The sequence below is a fragment of the Wyeomyia smithii genome, chromosome 2, assembly GCF_029784165.1.
Source record: "Wyeomyia smithii strain HCP4-BCI-WySm-NY-G18 chromosome 2, ASM2978416v1, whole genome shotgun sequence".
In the NCBI taxonomy this organism is placed as follows: domain Eukaryota; kingdom Metazoa; phylum Arthropoda; class Insecta; order Diptera; family Culicidae; genus Wyeomyia; species Wyeomyia smithii.
Window position 1 is genome coordinate 107,677,440 of NC_073695.1, and position 19,355 is coordinate 107,696,794.

Genomic DNA, 19,355 nt, shown 5'->3' on the forward strand with positions numbered 1-19,355 from the left:
TTTAAGTACTAACATTACGTCAAATTTCATATTTTATACTTTAATTACAACATCAATATTTTAGAACCCAAAGAGTGGATAAACATTTATTGGATTTAAGCATTCATGTAAATCTATTTTTACAAATAATAAGTCTGACCGCTAGGTGAATTAATTTAGGTTCTTATTGCATGGTAATACATGTTTGAAATTATGGCACATTCCAGAAATACATAATTGTCGTTACAAACTAACAGGCGCAGCAACGCGGGCTGAGTATCATCTATTTTATAGATATAGAAAAAGAAGAAGAAGATTTAACGCAAGAATTTCGCAAATCAACGTTATGCGATGAAACATTTACATTGGACATGGTAATGATCTATCGTAGTAGTTTTTGCGAGGTAACCAGTGCAGTTATTAGCTAACGGGTGACAACTGAAATTTTGTTGCTATCCAGTTGTTTTTGTACACCAAGGAACATGAAATCATACAGAAATCTTCGACAGGACTGTTCTGAAGCAGATTCGTTGGATTGGGTAAAGAGTGTCCGGGACCAAATTGCATCACAAAAAAATTGGTATTTTCCACTCATTCAACCAAACGCCTTCTAACTTTCAGGTAGTAAAATAAAACAGGATATTTTATATGTTTTTTGCCTTTCTCCTAGAAAAAAAAGCAATCACTTGCAAAACCGAAAGTAAAAAAGTGCTCCAAAGGGCCGAATGGCATATATCACTCGACTCAGCTCGACGAGCTGAGCATTTTCTGTATGTGTGTGTGTATGTGTGTGTGTGTGTGTGTGTGTGTGTGTGTGTATGTGCAGATTTTTATTCTCACTCACTTTTCTCAGAGATGGCTGGACCGATTTTCATGAAATTAATTGCAAATGAAAGGTCTCGTTGTCCCATAAGACCTTATTAAATTTCATTGTAATCGGATTTTTGGTTCAAAGGTAATGTATGAAAATGTAAAAATCATGAAACATCATTATCTCAAAAACTACACATCCGATTTGAACAAAATAGGTTTCAGGTGAACGGGCTACCTAAAATACCTTTAACTTTTGAATTTCATGAAGATTGAACTTGTAGTTCAAAAGTTATGACAAGAAACGTGACTATTAATCTCACTCATGTTTCTCAGAGATGGCTGAACCGATTTTCATAAAATCAATGTCAAATGGAAGGTCTAGTTGCCCCATAAGACCCTATTGATTTGTTTTGCAATCAGACTATTACTTTGCCTGTTATGTTTAAAAATGTGAAATCCAGCTATGAAAAGGAACATATTCCGAAGACTACTTGTACTCACTCACTTTTCTCAGAGATGGCTGAAAGGTCTAGCTGCCTCATGACACCCTATTAGATTTTGCTGTAATCGAACTGTAACTTCGTCTGTAATGTACCGGAATGTGAAAATCACGAAACTTCATTATCTCAGAAACTACACAACGGATTTGATCAATATTATTATTAGATGAGCGGACTAGTTTAAGGTTAACTGATGAATTATGATTGAACACGTGGTTTCAAAGTTAGGCTGCCCTATTTTCATTTGATTACAATCGAACTTAAGCAACCGTTATGTATTAAATTGTTAATAAAACAACGAAAGTCTATTATCTCAAAGATTACATGACTTATTTGAGCATAACTAGTGTCATACGAACGAGTCATCTCTCGAACTTACAGATAACATGCTTCATTACAATTTGATTTGGCTCAAAAGTTATGGAAAGAAAAGAAATTAAAATATTTAAAACTACACCTGCTTTGATCGATATATGTGGCCTCAACATATATTAAATGTGGTATAGTACTATTTGAACGTTCCAAATTCATTGATTCCTTGCGATGTGTTTAAAATCTGAAAATGCACGACGAATCGGTCATATGATATGATCAAAGTCGAATAACAAACCGTTTGAAATGATTGGTTTTATCGAAATGACAACATCCTCGACTTTTGGCCTCTGTACATCGCCTAAGTTCTATATATATACTAGAATCACATGTTCCTGGGAAACAGCCGAAAATGATCGAATAACACCCAATACCGGAAGTCGCCATCTTAGAATTCAAAATGGTATCTGTGGTCGATTTCAGCTCCTGTGTATCATGCTAGATCCGGATGTTAAATTGGGTGGAAATCGGCCATTTTTGGCTGATTTCCAGAAACCGGAAGTTGCCATCTTACAATCTAAAATGTTGCCTAAGGTCGATTATGGAACATATTTGTTACCTCTTAAAACATACACATGCTAAATTTGGTTCCATTTACTCGGTTAGTTCTCGAGATGTGCAGAAATTTGTGTTTCATTTGTATGGAACCCCTCCCTTCCAGAAAAGGGAGTGGCGTCCAACTATTATGGACATATTCGTAACCCCTTAAACCATCCACATGCCAATTTCGGTTTAATCTGCTTGGCTTGTTCTTAAGTTGTGCAGAAATTTATGTTTCATTTGTATGGGACCCCTCCCTTCCAGAATAGGGAGGGGTCTCAAACTATCATAGGAATCTTTATTGGCACGAAAAATCCCTAAACAAATTTTCGCGTCGATCGACTCGGTAATTTTCGAGCCTATTTGGATCAGACAGACAGGCAGACAGACCGGACTGCATTTTTATATGTATAGATTACAACATCAATATTTTAGAACCTATTATATGTATAGATTACAACATCAATATTCAAGAACCTAAAGAGTGAATATATATTCTATTTTTACAAATAAAAGTTTGAATGAGAAAGGCTGGATCTGACCGCTAGGTGGATTAATTTAGGTTTTTACAATCCTTTCAGAGTTATCCCTTCCCGCTTTTTGCATGGAAGTGAACTGTCAAAACACCTCATTATATTTCATGCGATGGAAGCAAGACAACAAAATCAGTTTATCAGTTAACGAAGATTGTCAAGGCATCGGTCAGTGTCAGTGAAAAAGTGTTTCGGTGAGGTTCATTTTGGTTGAGTGCACTGTTTGTTTTTCTTTTTCGCTTTAAAGTGAAGATCATTTGGTTGGATTTGTATTCTAATTTTATTCCTTATCCGTGAACGATGCGCGCGATCTATTTCATCTGAGTATAACAACACGTTACTAGGACGAAAATCTAGTGTATTTGAAAGAGTGCTGCGATCATTGGAAGCGAAAATTGAAAATGATAGGCTGTAATTTTCGAAGAATTTTGCTGGGGAAAATGACTTTTTTCAGCACTGGTGGGGATACATGATGTCGGAGCTGAACGACTATAAAATAACAAATTTGGAGCAATTCATGCGAGTTATCACGAAAATCTGGGACGAGATGCCGATGGAGCACGTGCGCGCCGCTTGCGACTGCTTTCCGAGACGTCTGAAGCTGGTTCGATCAGAGAAAGGTGGTGTAATTCCGAGATATCGTCAGTGAAGTATCTCTATGAGTTACTGAATAAAGCTATGAAAGCCAGATTAAGATTTTCTTCTTATTCTTTGACATATTGAGATTTTCCTGTGTGACCGGACTTTTTTGTTACCCAGTACATACACGGGGTCTCTGGTAGAAGAACATATCCGAAAAAATTGGTATCACTCGTTTAATATGCCACATTTCAATTTTGGTAGTATATTATAGGAGACACATTTTGAATAAGTTTATTTTACCAGATACACTGTGACGTGGATAACATTGGTCAAGACAGGTTATGCCCTAGAACTTAAACTGGAAAAATAAAGAAGATTATGTATAGCTTTTAATCTCCCAGATGGTCTCGAGGTACGATGTTGGCCTAAGAAGCCAGTCGTCGTAGGTTCGAGTCTCGGTACGGGAGAGACTGTCAGTGTCAGTAGGATCGTAGCGCTAGCCCCGCAATTATCCTGTACACTTAACAGTTGGCTGCGAGGTCTGTGTATGAATAAAACAGAAGATCGAGTTCCGAATCGGAATGTAGCATCAAGGCTTAGCTTTGCTATAGCTTTTAATCATTCCTGTGAACATTGGTGCCCCTAGCCTCTTAATTACGTCGAAAGACCGCAGCGTTATTGCTCACTAGGTTTGTCGCTTCTGCGTTTTTTGCACTAAAACTTCATTTAAGTCTCTGAAGACTTTACGCACTTCCGAGATCCGAGATGGCTTAGAAGGCAAAGTTAAGGTACTACAATCGTAACCTCCAAAAATACCCTCCCCCTTCCACCCTATGATCCTATATACACAAGTTTTGTAGTAATTATTGACATTCCTTTATTAAAAAGTGATTATTATTCTGCTTGCGGAACATAATTTTTCGTCCCATATGCACCATTTTTTTCTAAAATCCTCACCATACTAATGTAAAATAACCAAAACATGATGAATTTTGACCATCAAAAAAATTTGAAAACATATTTCACAATTATTCAGTTTAAATTCAAATAGGTAGCGTTGTCCCGCCACGTTTGGCGAACCTCGATAAAAAATCAAATATACTAGTATTTGAATGAACTATTCAACCAATTTGTTCGTTTTTTTTTATACAAGAACAAAACGTAGAAGACTTTATCGATCAGAGCAGAATAGGGTAGGAGGGAATAGAGCAGTCGTGCATAATGCTTCAGTGTAAACCGCGTTTCCGGCTCGAGAGAGTTTTGCTCGTATGAACGTTTACGGAATGTAGTGATTTCGCGGGGTATACCCAGATGCTTGTTCATGTCTCACTGTGATCGTTTAGCCGAAGATTTCGTTCGGTCGATGAATATCGTGATTAACGATAACGAGATGTAGGTATACTTCCAAAGAATCGCGTCGGTCGACGTGTATTTGCTTCCTCGGAAGTACTCGGGATTGACAATTAGCTGATTGCTACGAGTGGCAAAGGCTACATCGCGCGCGCGTCATGTTCGGCAAGAAAGATACTCATGGATCGTTTTCGTAATAAGCGCGCAACATTGTTATATGTATTTCATTTTTCAGGTGTGTTTTTCGTGGGATCGCATCGTTTATTTTTAGTACAGACGAAGTGTATACGAGAGACGTCATTAGTCGATTTGTTAGGTAGAAAATGTCAAGTTGACCGAACCCCTAAAGACTCCGGGTCGATATCTTTCATGTGATCGTATTATCTTCAGATATATCAACAACGCGCAATAGTTTTCGGTATGGAGGGCTATTCCCATTGCTTCCGCGCCGGGACCGGGCCGGGTCCAGGCCTTGCCTGTGCCGTGTGTCGCCCAGAATCGCTGGCCATCAGCAAAAAAAAAATTATTATCGTTAGCTGTTTCATGATATTTTTCTATTATTGCTATAACATTCAAGTGTCTAAATCCAAACTTAGGGCGCACTGTCATGAAATCTGAATTTTTTATGACTTTTCAAAGCTTTTTGAAAAAAGTACATTACTTTGAAACGCTCTGTAGCTTCAATGATAGCTTGGATTTTTTGACGTCAAACGAAAGGTTGTTGTAAATATTGTGCAAAACAAACCCTTTTTATTAGATATTGTAAAATTTGGTCATAGTAGGCCTGACACTAGAAAAATTCAAAAGAAAACGTGATTTTTTGTAGAAAAGTAGCTTAAAAGTTTAGTTGCCGCAGTTTGCCACGGTTGTGACTACATTCGAAATTAAGGTAAAAACGTTAGCTTTCAAATGCATACGGTCTGCTGTAGCGCAAAACTGCGCAATTTGTTACTTTAGTGTAGAAAGCGATAGCAGCTTTTTTTTGGTTTTTATTTTTGAAATTGAAATTTCATCCAGGATTAATTTTAATCATAACCATGATACCCAATTAATGGAAATTTATGATATCGTACTCAATCCGTAAACATAAAATATAAATTTGGGCAAAAATCACAAAATTTATCCTTGAAAAGCTGTAAAATAAGTGTTAAACAAGAAAACAGTAAACAAATCTTTTTGAAATTTTAATTATGTCAAACTTTATCACTCCCTGCAAATTTAAAACAATATTAAAAACATTCAGCCCTTGTCAATTTATGATCATGAAATTCGCTAAACTGATTGAAGTGACAAATACTAGCAGCAAATTCATACCATCAAACTCCGGCTAACGATAGCCCGTTTGAAGATTGCTTTTGCTTCGCACTCGTTTGCATACAAAAGTAAAGCACACATTTTGCTTTATGAGAAAAAAAAAACAAAAAACAGTCGACGCCCTCCGCATCTTTTCATATTCATTTAGAACGTTGTGTCATTCCAGTGTCTTGGTTTTCGAATTCATAAATTCGTTGAATTTTATTATGAAGCCTTCAACTTCAGCGGCACCACCTAATTCAATGTCTAGTAAGTTGTCAATTCATGGTGTTACACATGTATTCAAATGTCCTCTTTCAACCTTAGAAACCGGATTAGGGAGATAACATATATGAGCAATTCTCGCTGAAACCAGGCCACTAGGTGCACAAGGTCTTACGAATTTGATATAAATGCACATATTTGTTAGCAATAAAAAAAAAATGATTATGCCATTTTTGTTTGATTAAATTTGTTGACCCCTCGGTCACCAAGGGGTGAAATATTTTCTAGAAGAGTGGAAATTTTAACAATTCTTAATGTTTTATTTGAGCTATATCTCTGAAATTCGTTACGGAGCCTGCTATAAGTAGCACTTTTCTGTAAAGAGGAATGATAGGGCTTTCATTTGAAGTAATCAGAATTGTTGGCCGCCATCTTGGATTATATCAGAAAAATACAATTTTGGCTGTGTTCGCAACTTCCGATTTTCGATTTGAGACCAGCATTGGAAAGCTGAGAAAAAATGCTATAAGATGCAAGAAAAAAATTAGGTGAGCATCAATGTTAACCTATCAATTGAACGAGTTTTCCGAACGAAAGTTTGTATTACCTATATAGTTTTAGTTCATTAAAAAAATATATATATTTAGGCAAAATTTGTTTAGTTCGAGGGATCGTCCATAAATTACGTGTTTTTTTTTCAATGGGGAGGACGCCTGGTGGCACTACTTGTGGTCAAAAATCCTATAATTCTATAAAAAAGGAAAAAAGTGCCAAAAAATATTGAAAAGTGGATTTCGTGCTTTATGGACAGCCCAAACAAAAAATGGATGCCAAATGTTTTTGTCGCATTTATCGACACTTTTTTTGCTTGGCCAGCCTTTGTATGGGGTCGCCCCACTGTGGACCGGGGCAGCGCTGACTTGCCGTAGTGCTGCCACCGTGTGAGAGAAAAACTATCGTTGCCGACGATACTTTGTGTTGGCCGGAGAGTGCACGGAAGGCTCTCGGGTAGATGCGTGTATGTTGTAGTGACATATTGCGCACGGAGTGAGCTGCGGTATAAAAAAAGACGAAGACGTTCTTTCACGCGACATTTACCAAAACGAACCCTGCTGTATACCTTTTTTTGTATACCTTACCCTTTCTTCAACATCCCAGTGATTTCTCGTGGAAGTGCAGAGGAGTTCTCGGCTTCCAATAAAGCGAGTATCACGTCAACATATTCCTATACACACTCCTTCTTTGACCTGCATTCGGATGCGGCCGGCGCTGGTATTGCCTATTATAAAGATTAAGGTCACCAGTTTTTACACATTGAGGATGCATGTTGGTCCCAAACATCATCTGTTGGTTCTCTGTGTGATTACAGCTGATCTGGCAATAACGGAGTAGCAACCGCGGGCGATCAATCATGCTCATGCTCAAAACAATCAGAGCAGAATTTTCATTTTTTGCGAACGAGGGTAAAGAGAATATGAGGGCTAGAGATAGCGAGAATATGATTTTGCTCGCATTGTCCCGTTACACTTTACTATCGCTTCTAAAAATTTGTTGTGAACCATAAATCAATTGAGAATAGTGCTTTTTATAGCAAAATTAATGCCCTTCCCAAATGTGTACAACCATTTAAGAGTTTCAGGTTTAATTTTAGACCTTTAGGTGAAAATGTGACTGAAAGTTGAAATATGCCCTTTTCAAATGTTGATATCTCGGAATAAGGCAAATGAGAAAAAAAATCTTCTGGTTTCATTTGAAATAGCAACTCGTCTATTGTTTCATATAAAAAATCTGAATTGAGATATATCTTAAAACTTAATAAAACAAATGTTAATCTGCTCATTTTTTGTCAAAAACGTCCGGTTTTTATAGCTTAGTTTTTTCCGCATACAAAAATTTCAATTATTTTATTTCGCTGATTTTGGAACCACCCTAGTTTTCACTACAATATAAATGAAAATCTGCTTATATAAAGGAACTTCTCCATTGATAGATAATATAGCTTGAAAATCACAAGAAAAAATAATACTCCATTTTCACTTAAACTGTCGGTCTGTATTACTGTACATCGTTTTCTTCCTCTTGGAAAATTTTACCTTCTTTGTCGTATATCTCCATGATGTTATGACCTGCAATGTTCAGCCAACCTTTCAGTGTTTTCATAAATTTTCAGAATGACAGCTCTAGGCCATAATCAAATTAAAAATGATAATCTAAAAATCCATTGAAATTGCTCCATATTTAGTAGTAGTCATGAACGGTAAATTGACTCGCTAAGCAAGTTGCAATGCAACGTAGGAATGATGAAGCGTAGGAAAAATGCCGTCAACAGCTATCAAATTTTATGGTTAGTATCCACAAACGAATTTGAAAAGAGGGTTTTGGAAGATTCATCTCACTTTCTATTTTCAAATAAACAAATATAATTGAACACGTTTCCATGTGCTGAAGTTACACAAAACGGTAACGCAAAATTGTCAGCGCGTCACATGTGTCCCATTTTACTGTTGCTTGTAAAACTACGAGCAATAAAACCAATCGATTCCGGTGTGCTAACTGCTGTTAGCGACCATGAAAAAATCCCGCAAGTCTGTCCCTATTTAAGATTTAAATTAGCTGACAGTGTTCTTCAACTCTAACCAGAAGAGCTTCAAGTTTCACAACATGCTTATTTGGTTTCACGTACCGATAGAGTAAGACACTTTTGCTTCTTCGATAAGAGGGCATAGATATGGAATCGCCGTACTGATACTGTCTGCTATCGCTAAGCAGTATTCTAACTGCGGAACGCTAATGTCTTCCACCGTTTGGATTGTTCCAGTCTGGAAGAGGAAATTTTAACTCATAAGCGTTGAAACTTTCGGCTGTCATTTGCAGGAGCTTACGTCATCCAAGAACCATTCGTCTAAATCACCCGAAAAAATTCCTGGGCATGGTTTGCCATAAACGAATCCATAGTTTATGTCGTCAAGCAAATTTTTCGAACGAACTCCACTTTCGGAACTAACGTTCGCCCATACCATAAACGGCAGGCCGCTGGATACCTCATTGCAGGTTGTTTTTACTCCATCACTCGAAAACCAATGGTTCTCTGGACAACATAACCGCACACAGTTGGTTAACTGGCAGATGCAACCGCGATAATAACTAGGAACACTAATTCTTATGTCGTAGCTTACATAGTCATAGTTTATCAAACCGTAATGCTCCGGTCTATAGTGGATTCCATTATGCAAAATAATACGCAGTGCGTCAAGCGATCCACTGCTAATGTTAACAGAGTCCCGAAATTCACAAGGCAGTTCGGCAGCTGCAACACTTATGACTAACCCGAAGGCACTGAGCACTGATAAGAAATTACAGATTGAAGATATCGCCATGCCAGCTAAATACAACACGCGACTGCTTCATTCGGAAATCACTTTACGTCTACTAAGTTAGTCACGAGCGTGCAAAACGCCGTGTCTCTATGCGTCTCCTCATGGATTCCATAATTTCGGATCCAAAAATACCGGCACACTTCGAACGTGGTTATTGTTACAGGGTTATGAAGAGACGAACAACCCTGCCTCCTCAAGGGGAGTGAACCTAATTACTTTCACACCTGTGGGCAATCATTTTTACAGCTCCGGAACAGTGTTCCGCTCTACCACATCGTTCAATCGAATGTGGATATTTGTTTATTATCATTTCTTTGTTTCTTGACCGGCCGTTAGCGGGCGACGGTTTACAATATGGTGAAATGGAAGCAAAGACTATCGTTTGCCAAGATAGTCAACTTTGCACTTAGCGTTACTCAAAGTGCAATAAATGGTAGGGATTTTCGGCAAAGGGATGACTGTAGACTATTCTTTCAAACAGATTTAAAGGGTGTTGAACAATTTATCAGATTTTGATTTTATCATTTCATTTTCTCGATGGCGATGGCGAAGATGAATATTAATAATTATAATTTAATCATTTAATTTTAAAATCACATTTCCGACATATCCACTATCTCTATCCCCACCATCCAACTTTTAACTTGAGTCATTCATTACTGAAGTAGAGAAGCTCTCCATTCTAAACTCATACATCGCCATGGTGTGCACATCAGAATTATCGGATATGAGTTATAGTTGCGTAAATACTGCGGAATATACTACTTGCGCAGATAAGCTTCGCTGGAAACGTTGTTTATGGTTAGCTTTGTTTTGTTTGGCTGGAATAGTCGGCGAGAAACAACCGAAAATTCAATCACTATTTTTAGAATTAACTGACCCTGTTGCGACTGTGATAGGGTGAAATGTCTCGCTCTGAAAAGTGCTATTGTTCACCCAGGCTAGTGGATGATTCAGCGTTCAAAATCACATAAAACTCAAGAGTCGTAACAAAAGGCGAAAAAAAAACATTTTCTCGCCCTTTCTGATTTGGCGTAAACTTTATACTTTTGAGGCACTTCAGAAATTCTCGTCAGGTTAAGCAGTTGTTTTGCGTTGCGTCGGGTTAAGCAGTTGTTCACAGCAAACCTGTGAATGATTAAAAAGCTCTGTTTATCTTCTTTCCAAAACTGCCCAAATATTGAAAATCGGTTGAAAAATGACTGAGTTAAAAAAAATGTATGCCCTGTGGTCCAAAAAACCATATTTTGACCATAACTTCAGATTTCGAGGGTGTTTGGAAAATTTCTAGTATGAGCGAATGTTACACTCAACAAGATCTACAACCTACACCAGGTCACTTCAGAAGTTCTTGTGTTTTTTCACCATTTGTAGCACCGCGAAATAATTGTGGGATAGAAGCCAAAAATTCTGGTTTTATTAAAAAATATATAACTCAGCCAAATATTCACCGATTTTCACAAAACCACTTTTGTTTGTTTCGTCATTAAATATTTTTCCAAAAAATTAGTGTATTTGTAGTATCTTTCTCACAAAAACAGGTGGCAAATTTCGAATTGAATTGAAAAATTGCGTGAAAAAATGTAGAAAATTATATTTAAACTCGAATAACTCAACATGTATTAGTGATATTAGTACAAACCAGTAAATCTTTTGAAAGCTCTATTCATTTTCTTTCCAAAACTGCCTAAGCATTGAAAATCGGTTGAGAGATGACTGAGTTAAAAAAAATTGTATGCACTGAGGTCCAAAAAACCGTATTTTTACCATAACTTCAGATTTTGGGGGTGTTTGGAAAATTTCTAGTATGAGCGAATGTTACACTCAACAAGACCTACAACCTACACTAGGTGACTTCAGAAGTTCTTGCATTTTTTTTTTCATTTGTAGCACAGTGTTTAGATTTTCAAATTCAGGTGCCTAACTTCGAGATGGACATTAGTCCAACGTCAAAGATTATGTAGCACGAAAATAGTGAGTGAACTGTTAAAAAGCACTAATTCACCTTAGTGAGCGGAAACGCTCTGATTTCCTTACTGTAGTGAACCACTCTTCCCACCTCTACTGGCTACGTCCTTATGATCGTTTAGGATAGGAAAGAGAGAAGTGTTGCATCGTTATTGCCAGAGACCGAGTTCATCTCTACATCTCTAATGATTACAACAGAGAAGAAAGAAGGGGGGCTTTTATCACCGTGGTCGGTGATGGATTTTTACACTTTTTATTTACCGAGCCTCGTTAGTTACACTGCCAACTATTGGAGATTATAACCACATACATAAGACATACGTAACACTGGCGTTTTTTTCTGGTACACGTTGCCCCATAGTACTCCGTACTTCGTGCTGTCAAACTGCTCGATAAATAATGAACAAAATGAATTTTCTTTTTCTCGGCCTTATCGAGCCCCAAAGAAAATCCCATAAGGAACTGTCAAAAAGTTTTTTACAAAATCAATGCAGCATTTTTCGAGTAGGAACGAGACAAATGCAGGGCTGCGCAGGTACACCGCCTTCAAAAACAACTCAAACAGTGATTTTATTCAGGGTGAGGTACCATTCGAGTAGTTCATTTTGTACCAACTTTTTCGGAAGATTTCTTCCTGAGTGTTACGTATGTCTTATGTTTGTGTTATAACTGCCTGAAGAGTTAGGGAAGGGAGTCTGAGAATAAACCTATGCGTGAAAGCCCTCTGACATCGAGCGGAACGGATCTTAGCAACAAATACGTATACTGATATTCCGCACTGCACTTTACGATGACAACTGCAAGGAACTTCAGATTAGTGCACAAGTGGGAGCTGACAACACAATTCACAATCCACTTGATCACTTACAATGGAAACGAAATCCTTGTCAACAAATTCCATATTTCTCGTGTTCGACAACAGATTTTTCGATTCTAGAAAACTCACCTGTAGAGTAGAAATGTTATGGGTACACGAATAAAACAAAAAAAAAAAAATGATTCAAGCAAATCGGTGTCATTCTTTGAGAAACGCAAAACGGCTGTCCACCAATAGGAATAAAGCACCATCATTTAGATTTTCCCCTCTCCAGGGGCTGTGTAGGGGAAACGATTTCATTCACATCGGCTTCTATAAAAGAACGCGCGTTACCTGTGCGAGTTGATTCGTAAATTGGATGCAGTACAGTACACATCGCGGAAGCAACATATAGCGGAGAATTTCCTGCAGCAGTCAACAGTTAGCAACTGGAAGCTAACACTCACCTGAGGACAAGCCCTTCGTAGGCAACTGGTCCTTCACAAGCAAGCATCAAGCCCACGAGAGCCTACTAGCCCTTCGTAGGCAACTGGTTTCTCACAGGCAAGCACCAAGCTCACGACAATCTACTAGCCCTTCGTAGGCAATCAAAGATTTCGTGGGCAAGCTTCAGCAGTATCATCATCGTCAAATAATAATTGCGTTGCAGGATGATGCCTGTTCACGACATCACCCTAGTTCTCGTTTTGCCACAATCAGCAGTCTCGCTTCTTGTGACTGACCTTCTGGCAGCGTGACAAGCAATATCTCTTGTCTTTCAGTTCACCTTCAATACTGCCGAATAATATAAAACCATTCCGCTTTATTTCTGAATCTCACTAACGATTTTATCCTTCATGAGGGCTAGCGTACTAATGGCTTCCAACCAGTTTTCAGGATATTCGTCAGAACACAAAAAAAAACTCGGCAGACCTCGAAACATTAGGATTACCTGTGAATCGTCATCCCGTTTTACAGGTAATCCTGTAGACAATTTGCCGAACAGGATTTCGAATGCTTGCAGATGATTTTCTATATCGCCTCCGCCATGGAAATGCAGGCACAAATCCACGTCAGAAGACGATTTTCTCATTTTACTTTTCGAAATTCTTTCATACTTCCTTGATGGTTTTTATTTTTCCAATTCCTGCTCAATTTGCAGCTTCTTTCGTATTGTTTCCAGGAACAATATATTTCCAAAATCTGTCGCGTACTAACAGGTATTCAACTTCAAGTCTACATGTTTCGTAATTTTTTCCTGGAGACAAGAGACAACAGAAGGCACAGGTTGACGTAATCTACATAGATTTGAAAGCAGCTTTTGATCGAATCGATTATCGAATACTAATACGAAGCTTTCTCGACTTTGGGAATCGCGGTAATTCATTGACTGGCTACGATCCTACTTATGTATTCGAACAATAGCTTCACAGAGTTCCTGTTTATCCTTCACTTTTACTAAAACTTCTGGAGTAGCACAAGACAGCAATATGGGACCACTGCTTTTTCTGTTTATTTTAACAAAGTGACATAACTATTGGGTGCTGGATGTGAGCTGGTGTGTGCCGATGACGTAAAACTGTTACCAAAAGCGGTCTATAGTTGATTGCCTTTCTGTAAGTACAGAGACAGCTGTATATTGTTATAAGTTGGTGTCGTGGAAACTGGCTCATAGTAAGTACTGCAAAATTCCAAATCATGACGTTTCATCGCTCTGCGAAGCCTGTTTCATTCGAGTACTCAATAAAGTTAATTCGAGTACTCAATGAAGTCGATCACGTAAACAACCTCGATGTCTTGCTCGAGGCCATGTTAAATTTCAACCTGTACCGCTTATCTATAATTTGTAAGGCAACTCGACAGCTCGGCTTTATTGAAAAAAATGATTGTGAGTTCACGGACCCATACTGTCTAAAAGCTCTTTATTGTTCACTTGTGAGACCTTAGTGGAAAACGCGTGTTTGATCTGGCTTCTTTATTAACTTGCATGGACTCTAAGGATCAAACGAGTACAAAAAATATCCTGCTAGTCTACGCCCGTACTCTGAGCGGGGTCGTCTCATTGGAAAATTCAACAAGCTGTATCTGGGTTAAAGCATTATATTGAAAAGTCGACTCACCAAAAGTTCTTTCTTACTGTAAATTGGGTCGTAAAGCTATGCCAGTTTTTATATATCATTTGAAAAAGCCGCGTTTTCTGAGCAAAACGTGATTTTTAAAAACTGTTTATCGTTTTCCCTCGATTTTTAAATGAAGAATAAAAAAACTGCTCGAAAGGTCTTAAATGACGTTTCGCCCATGTACGGTATATGAGAGAACTGTCATTTAAGGCATTTCGAGCAGTTTTTTATTCTTCATTCAAAAATCGAAGGGAAACGATGAACATTTTTTTTAAATCACGTTCTGCTCAGAAAATTGCATTCTTCCAGCTGATATATAAAAATCAGAAAACCGTTCAAAACTTTAGGACCCCATTGACTCAATGTAAAAATTTCTTGTATCTTTCTAACAAAAGATGATGCGGTTTGTATGCCTTCATGAGGACGGCTTCAAACTGGCTTTTCTACATCCACTAACTTTCATGGAGACAAATAAAGTCAGAGGGAAATAGATTAAATAAATAAATAGAAAAATCAACAAATAAACTAAAATTTTGGATTTATTTTCAGTTTCTCTCACTCAATACTAAACGCGCTCAGAACTAAATGAGAGCTGTAGGCAAGCATGGAAATTTTCACTCACTAGCAATATTTCATGCAAATGTGTTCTTTGATTCATCAGGTATCGTTCAATTGTTTCCACTCGCGTACAAGTTTTCCATAGAAACGCTGCTGATTTTTTTTCGCTTCTAAGAGTTCCGAATACTGTAGAAGAAGACTGAATGATTCAAACACGATAGTATTTATTGTATCCAAGTTCACTTGCATTCAACGGTATCGCGAGAATCTTTGAGATTTGATCGCCAGTGATACAAAATTATGAATCCAAATGAACGTTAGATTGCGTTTAATTGTTTACTTACTGGAGCAAATAGGTATCATCAATGCTTACGGAAATGAGAGCATTGTGCATTAGCATGTGATATTTGAAATCACTAAGAATCATCGCGGTATATCACGGTGAAAGCACGACGTGGAGTAACCGAATTACGCCTGCAAGCAACCAACATTTGAAAGAATCGCTGCGATTGCTCGATTGCAATCGTATACGATTCTTTCGTGAAACACTCGCTATATGTTGCTCGCTCCCCCTAAAGCAGGCAATACTGAAACAAAATCATCAAAGAAAGCTACCACATATTTCTTTGCTATAAGTTATCTCTTGCATGCGTGAGAATGTGTAACTTTTAATAGCGATGGTTTGCTGGGATTAAAAGCTTATGAATAGCAAGTTCAGAAATGATACCCGAATGATTGTAATGCGATACGATTTTGAAGTAGAATACTTCTCTCAAGAAGTTCGGCTACATAGGGATGTAGTTGTTCTTTTCAGGATGAAATAAAAACCTGATTGACGAATGACTATTTTCGCTTGAGTTAATTTACATTTTTAAATTTGTTAAAGTTATAAATTTTACTTTATCTCAATGTCTCAGAACGTACTGAACTATCTTTTCCTTCAGTCATGAGCACGATAGCCGAAAAACTTTCATTATCTGCATAAAAATTAATTTTTCGCATAACCAAAATTTTAAAAAATGTCAAGCCCCAATCATGACAAGCAACTTACTATATTATTGAAAATGGTCAATCCTTGTTGAAGTGCAAAATTCGATTGATCTGATTAGTCAACGTTCATTTACTAGAAAAAATGACTGACATGCAAGCAGCCTTTTCTTTCTTGTAAAAGTATTCTACTTCAACCTTGCGGTCGTGGCTTTGCACACAGCCCTCCTGTGATTTTTTCCATCCTTGGCTGTAGGTTCTCTTTTTCTTTCCGCCTTATGTCAATATTTTCTGTTCTGTTAATGCATGCTCAGTTTTGTTCAAAATGGCGTCGAACAAAAAGCATTGCGCAAGCCCATTGCACCGTTCGTTATGTATTGCACGAAAATCTCGGCTAAAAATTTACTGTACACCATTTTAAAATCGAAAATCTTCCGGTTTCGACTATGTTCAGTATCCTGCAAACCTAAACAATGCTTCGCAAGGAAGGTAGTGAAAGACCAGCCAAAATAATGGACAAACAAGAAATTAGTTCTTCTTTTCTAAATCATGGTACAAGCCCAGTGGTTTGGTTATTATTCAAGAAGTTTACCAGGACGAATGTTTAAAGAAAATTTTGATTCCATTTCTTCAAAAGTTCACGGAAAAAAAACTTGTTTTGGGATAAATCATCAACACATTACGCAAAAAAACACAAACGATCCTGAACAACCACTCGACTTCAAATCTACCTGAAATACGCTACCCAACAAAACTGTCTCAATATCATCCTATCGAAGATTTCTTTGGGGTTTCGAGTTCTTTGGTGCAACGAAGCAAGGAACTAGCATTACCTTGAAGAACTGCCGGAGTAATGTAAAAGCAGCCATTAACTGCGTAGCGCCGCCTGGAAGAGCTGGAGTATGAGAAAATTGAGCAGATGTATCGTTCTCAGGAAACACGTAAGTTCTACAAGAAACTAAACCGTGCAGGCATTGTGCCGCGAGTGTAGCAGAAAAGGTTGGATTGAAAATAAATACGCCGAAGAACTACAGTGACATGCGTTCGTTCAGACGCACCATGTTTTTAACAGGTTTTTCTTTCAAAACTAATTGGATTTTGAATGTCTTCCATTATTATTGTTTGATATCATAAACAAAAACAAAAAGCATCATTTCTGCAAAAAACTGCACTTGATAGAATAAAAAAATGCGAAAAATTAAAAATAAGCTGATGCATTCGTTTAGACGCACCTCAAGTCAACGTAGTAAAAGCTCAAATTTTCTGAGTCAATCAGTTGGCTAATGCTTTGTAGCTCCTCTCTTACTCATAATAACTACAAATACTCTTCTGGACATTGAATTGACAAGGTTATTGAGAGTATTTACAGAGATTTGTTGCCAGCATGAACGTATGCATGATTAAGGGTCGTTTACTGTGTTGAACTGGCATCCATTGGCGTAAACTCTTGCAACCAAGATAACCCAGAGGTTCTCGATCGGGTTGCAATCCGGACTACATGCTGGTCCATCAAGTACGGTGATGTCATTTTCAGAAAACCAGGCCTTGGTTCGTTGGAAAACATGAATAGAAGCGTTGTCTTGCTGAAATACACCCGGTTCATCCATATAAGCACCAAGAATAGAACCAAAACGTCTTCCAGAAGCTTACAGTCGTTGCTTGAATTTATTTTGGTGGTGATCCAGCAGATAGGAAGATTCTTGACATAAGACAATCCTCTCCATACCATAATTTCTTCCTCCTTCAAAATTTCACTTGGGTCAAGTGACATTAAATTCCGTCAAATCGTGTCAGTATTGACTGTAATAGTCAGGGCCAGTGAGGTTATCTTTTTCCTGATGAGAAATGGCCTGTGACATTCACTACTGGTACGATTTAGCGGAATTTAATGTCTCTCGATCTAAGCGAAATTCTGGTGGAGGAAAGGTTATGGTATGGGAAAGATTTTCTTATGACGAAAAGCCTTCCATCTGCTGGACCACCCCCAACATGAATTCCAGCAACTTCTGTAAGCTTCTGGAAGACGTTATGATTCCCTACTTGGAGGATTATATGGATGAACCTGTTGTATTTCAGCAAGACAACGATACTATTCACTTTTCCCGATTAACCAAGGCCTGGTTCTCTATAAAAGACATCACCGTACTTGATGGACCAGCATGTAGTCTGGATTGCAACCCGATCGAGAACCTCTGGGGTATCTTGGTTGCAAGAATTTACGCCAATGGATACCAGTTCAACACAGTAAACGACCCTTAATCATGCATACGTTCATGCTGGCAACAAATCTCTGTAAACACTCTCAATAACCTTGTCAATTCAATGTCCAGAAGAGTATTTGTAGTTATTATGAGTAAGAGAGGAGCTACAAAACATTAGCCAACTGATTGACACAGAAAATTTGAGCTTTTACTACGTTGACTTGAGGTGCGTCTAAACGAATGCATCAGCTTATTTTTAATATTTCGCATTTCTTATTCTATCAAGTGCACTTTTTTTGAAGAAACAATGCTGTTTGTTTTAGTTTATGATAACAAACAAAAATAAGTGATGACATTCAAAATTCAATTAGTTTTGAAAGAAAAACCTATGAAAAACATGGTGCGTCTAAACGAACGCATGTCACTGTAGTATCTGCTGGCAGGGAACATAGAGCGATAAAGCTCGCTTAGGCACTAGCATAGTAATCGGTGGAGATGAATTCGAGGTGGTTGACAAATTTGTTTACCTCGGACAAAGTCTGACGAAGTTTGTTTCTTTTTTAAAATTACAAGGTTTTAGTGACGCTTTGACCAGTCGTTTTCAATTGAAAAGTATTTGTTTTATTTTCGAGCACTTTGTGAGTCAAATGAGAAATACTCGAGAGATTTTGGTATGATTTTGACAGCTGAAGGACCATAAAAGGAAGGACAATATTTTCAATTGAAAGCGGAGATTAACCAGGGGAGTGCTGCTGTCAAAATTTTACATCACGGCATCGAAATTTTATTCAAAATTCTTACACACAATGTCTTATCCATTTAAAATGCACATTGCACTGACAACAAAGGTTAAGTCTTGTTTTCTTCATTTTATTTTTTTATTCATAAATATAGTTATTTGAAAATAAGTCAACTGAAATTGTGGGACGATTTCTCTATGCCAGATGTTTTAGGGCAAACCAACTAAAAAATGAGTATCAGAAACGCTTGTACCGAAATCAATGAGTAGTGGTAGATAGAAAGTGTGAGCAGTTTGACAGTGAATGTGACGATATGAAACGAAGACGCCAATACCAGTTTCACAAACTTAAGTGACCACGGCGCGCCAGTGATCAAGAGCAAAAAAATCTTCCGAAATATTGATCGTGACGTATTTATTGA

The 19,355-nt window shown here is 37.7% G+C and overlaps 1 protein-coding gene across 4 annotated transcripts in view; it reads right to left on the reverse strand.

Moving 5' to 3' along the window:
* LOC129725493 (G-protein coupled receptor Mth2-like) overlaps positions 1 to 19,355 on the reverse strand; it is a 57,689-nt gene that overhangs the window by 7,504 nt on the left and 30,830 nt on the right. Inside the window, exons 1-2 of one of the 4 annotated variants that reach the window (XM_055681414.1) lie at positions 9,070 to 9,783; positions 8,871 to 9,006 (exon numbers count right to left, since the gene is read on the reverse strand). The exons of the other annotated variants lie outside the window; for them this stretch is intronic. Of the exons in view, the coding sequence (XP_055537389.1) occupies positions 8,871 to 9,006; positions 9,070 to 9,564 (631 nt within the window). The 5' untranslated portion in view covers positions 9,565 to 9,783. Of the gene's footprint in view, positions 1 to 8,870; positions 9,007 to 9,069; positions 9,784 to 19,355 lie in introns of those variants that run through there. 4 annotated transcript variants of the gene reach the window in all.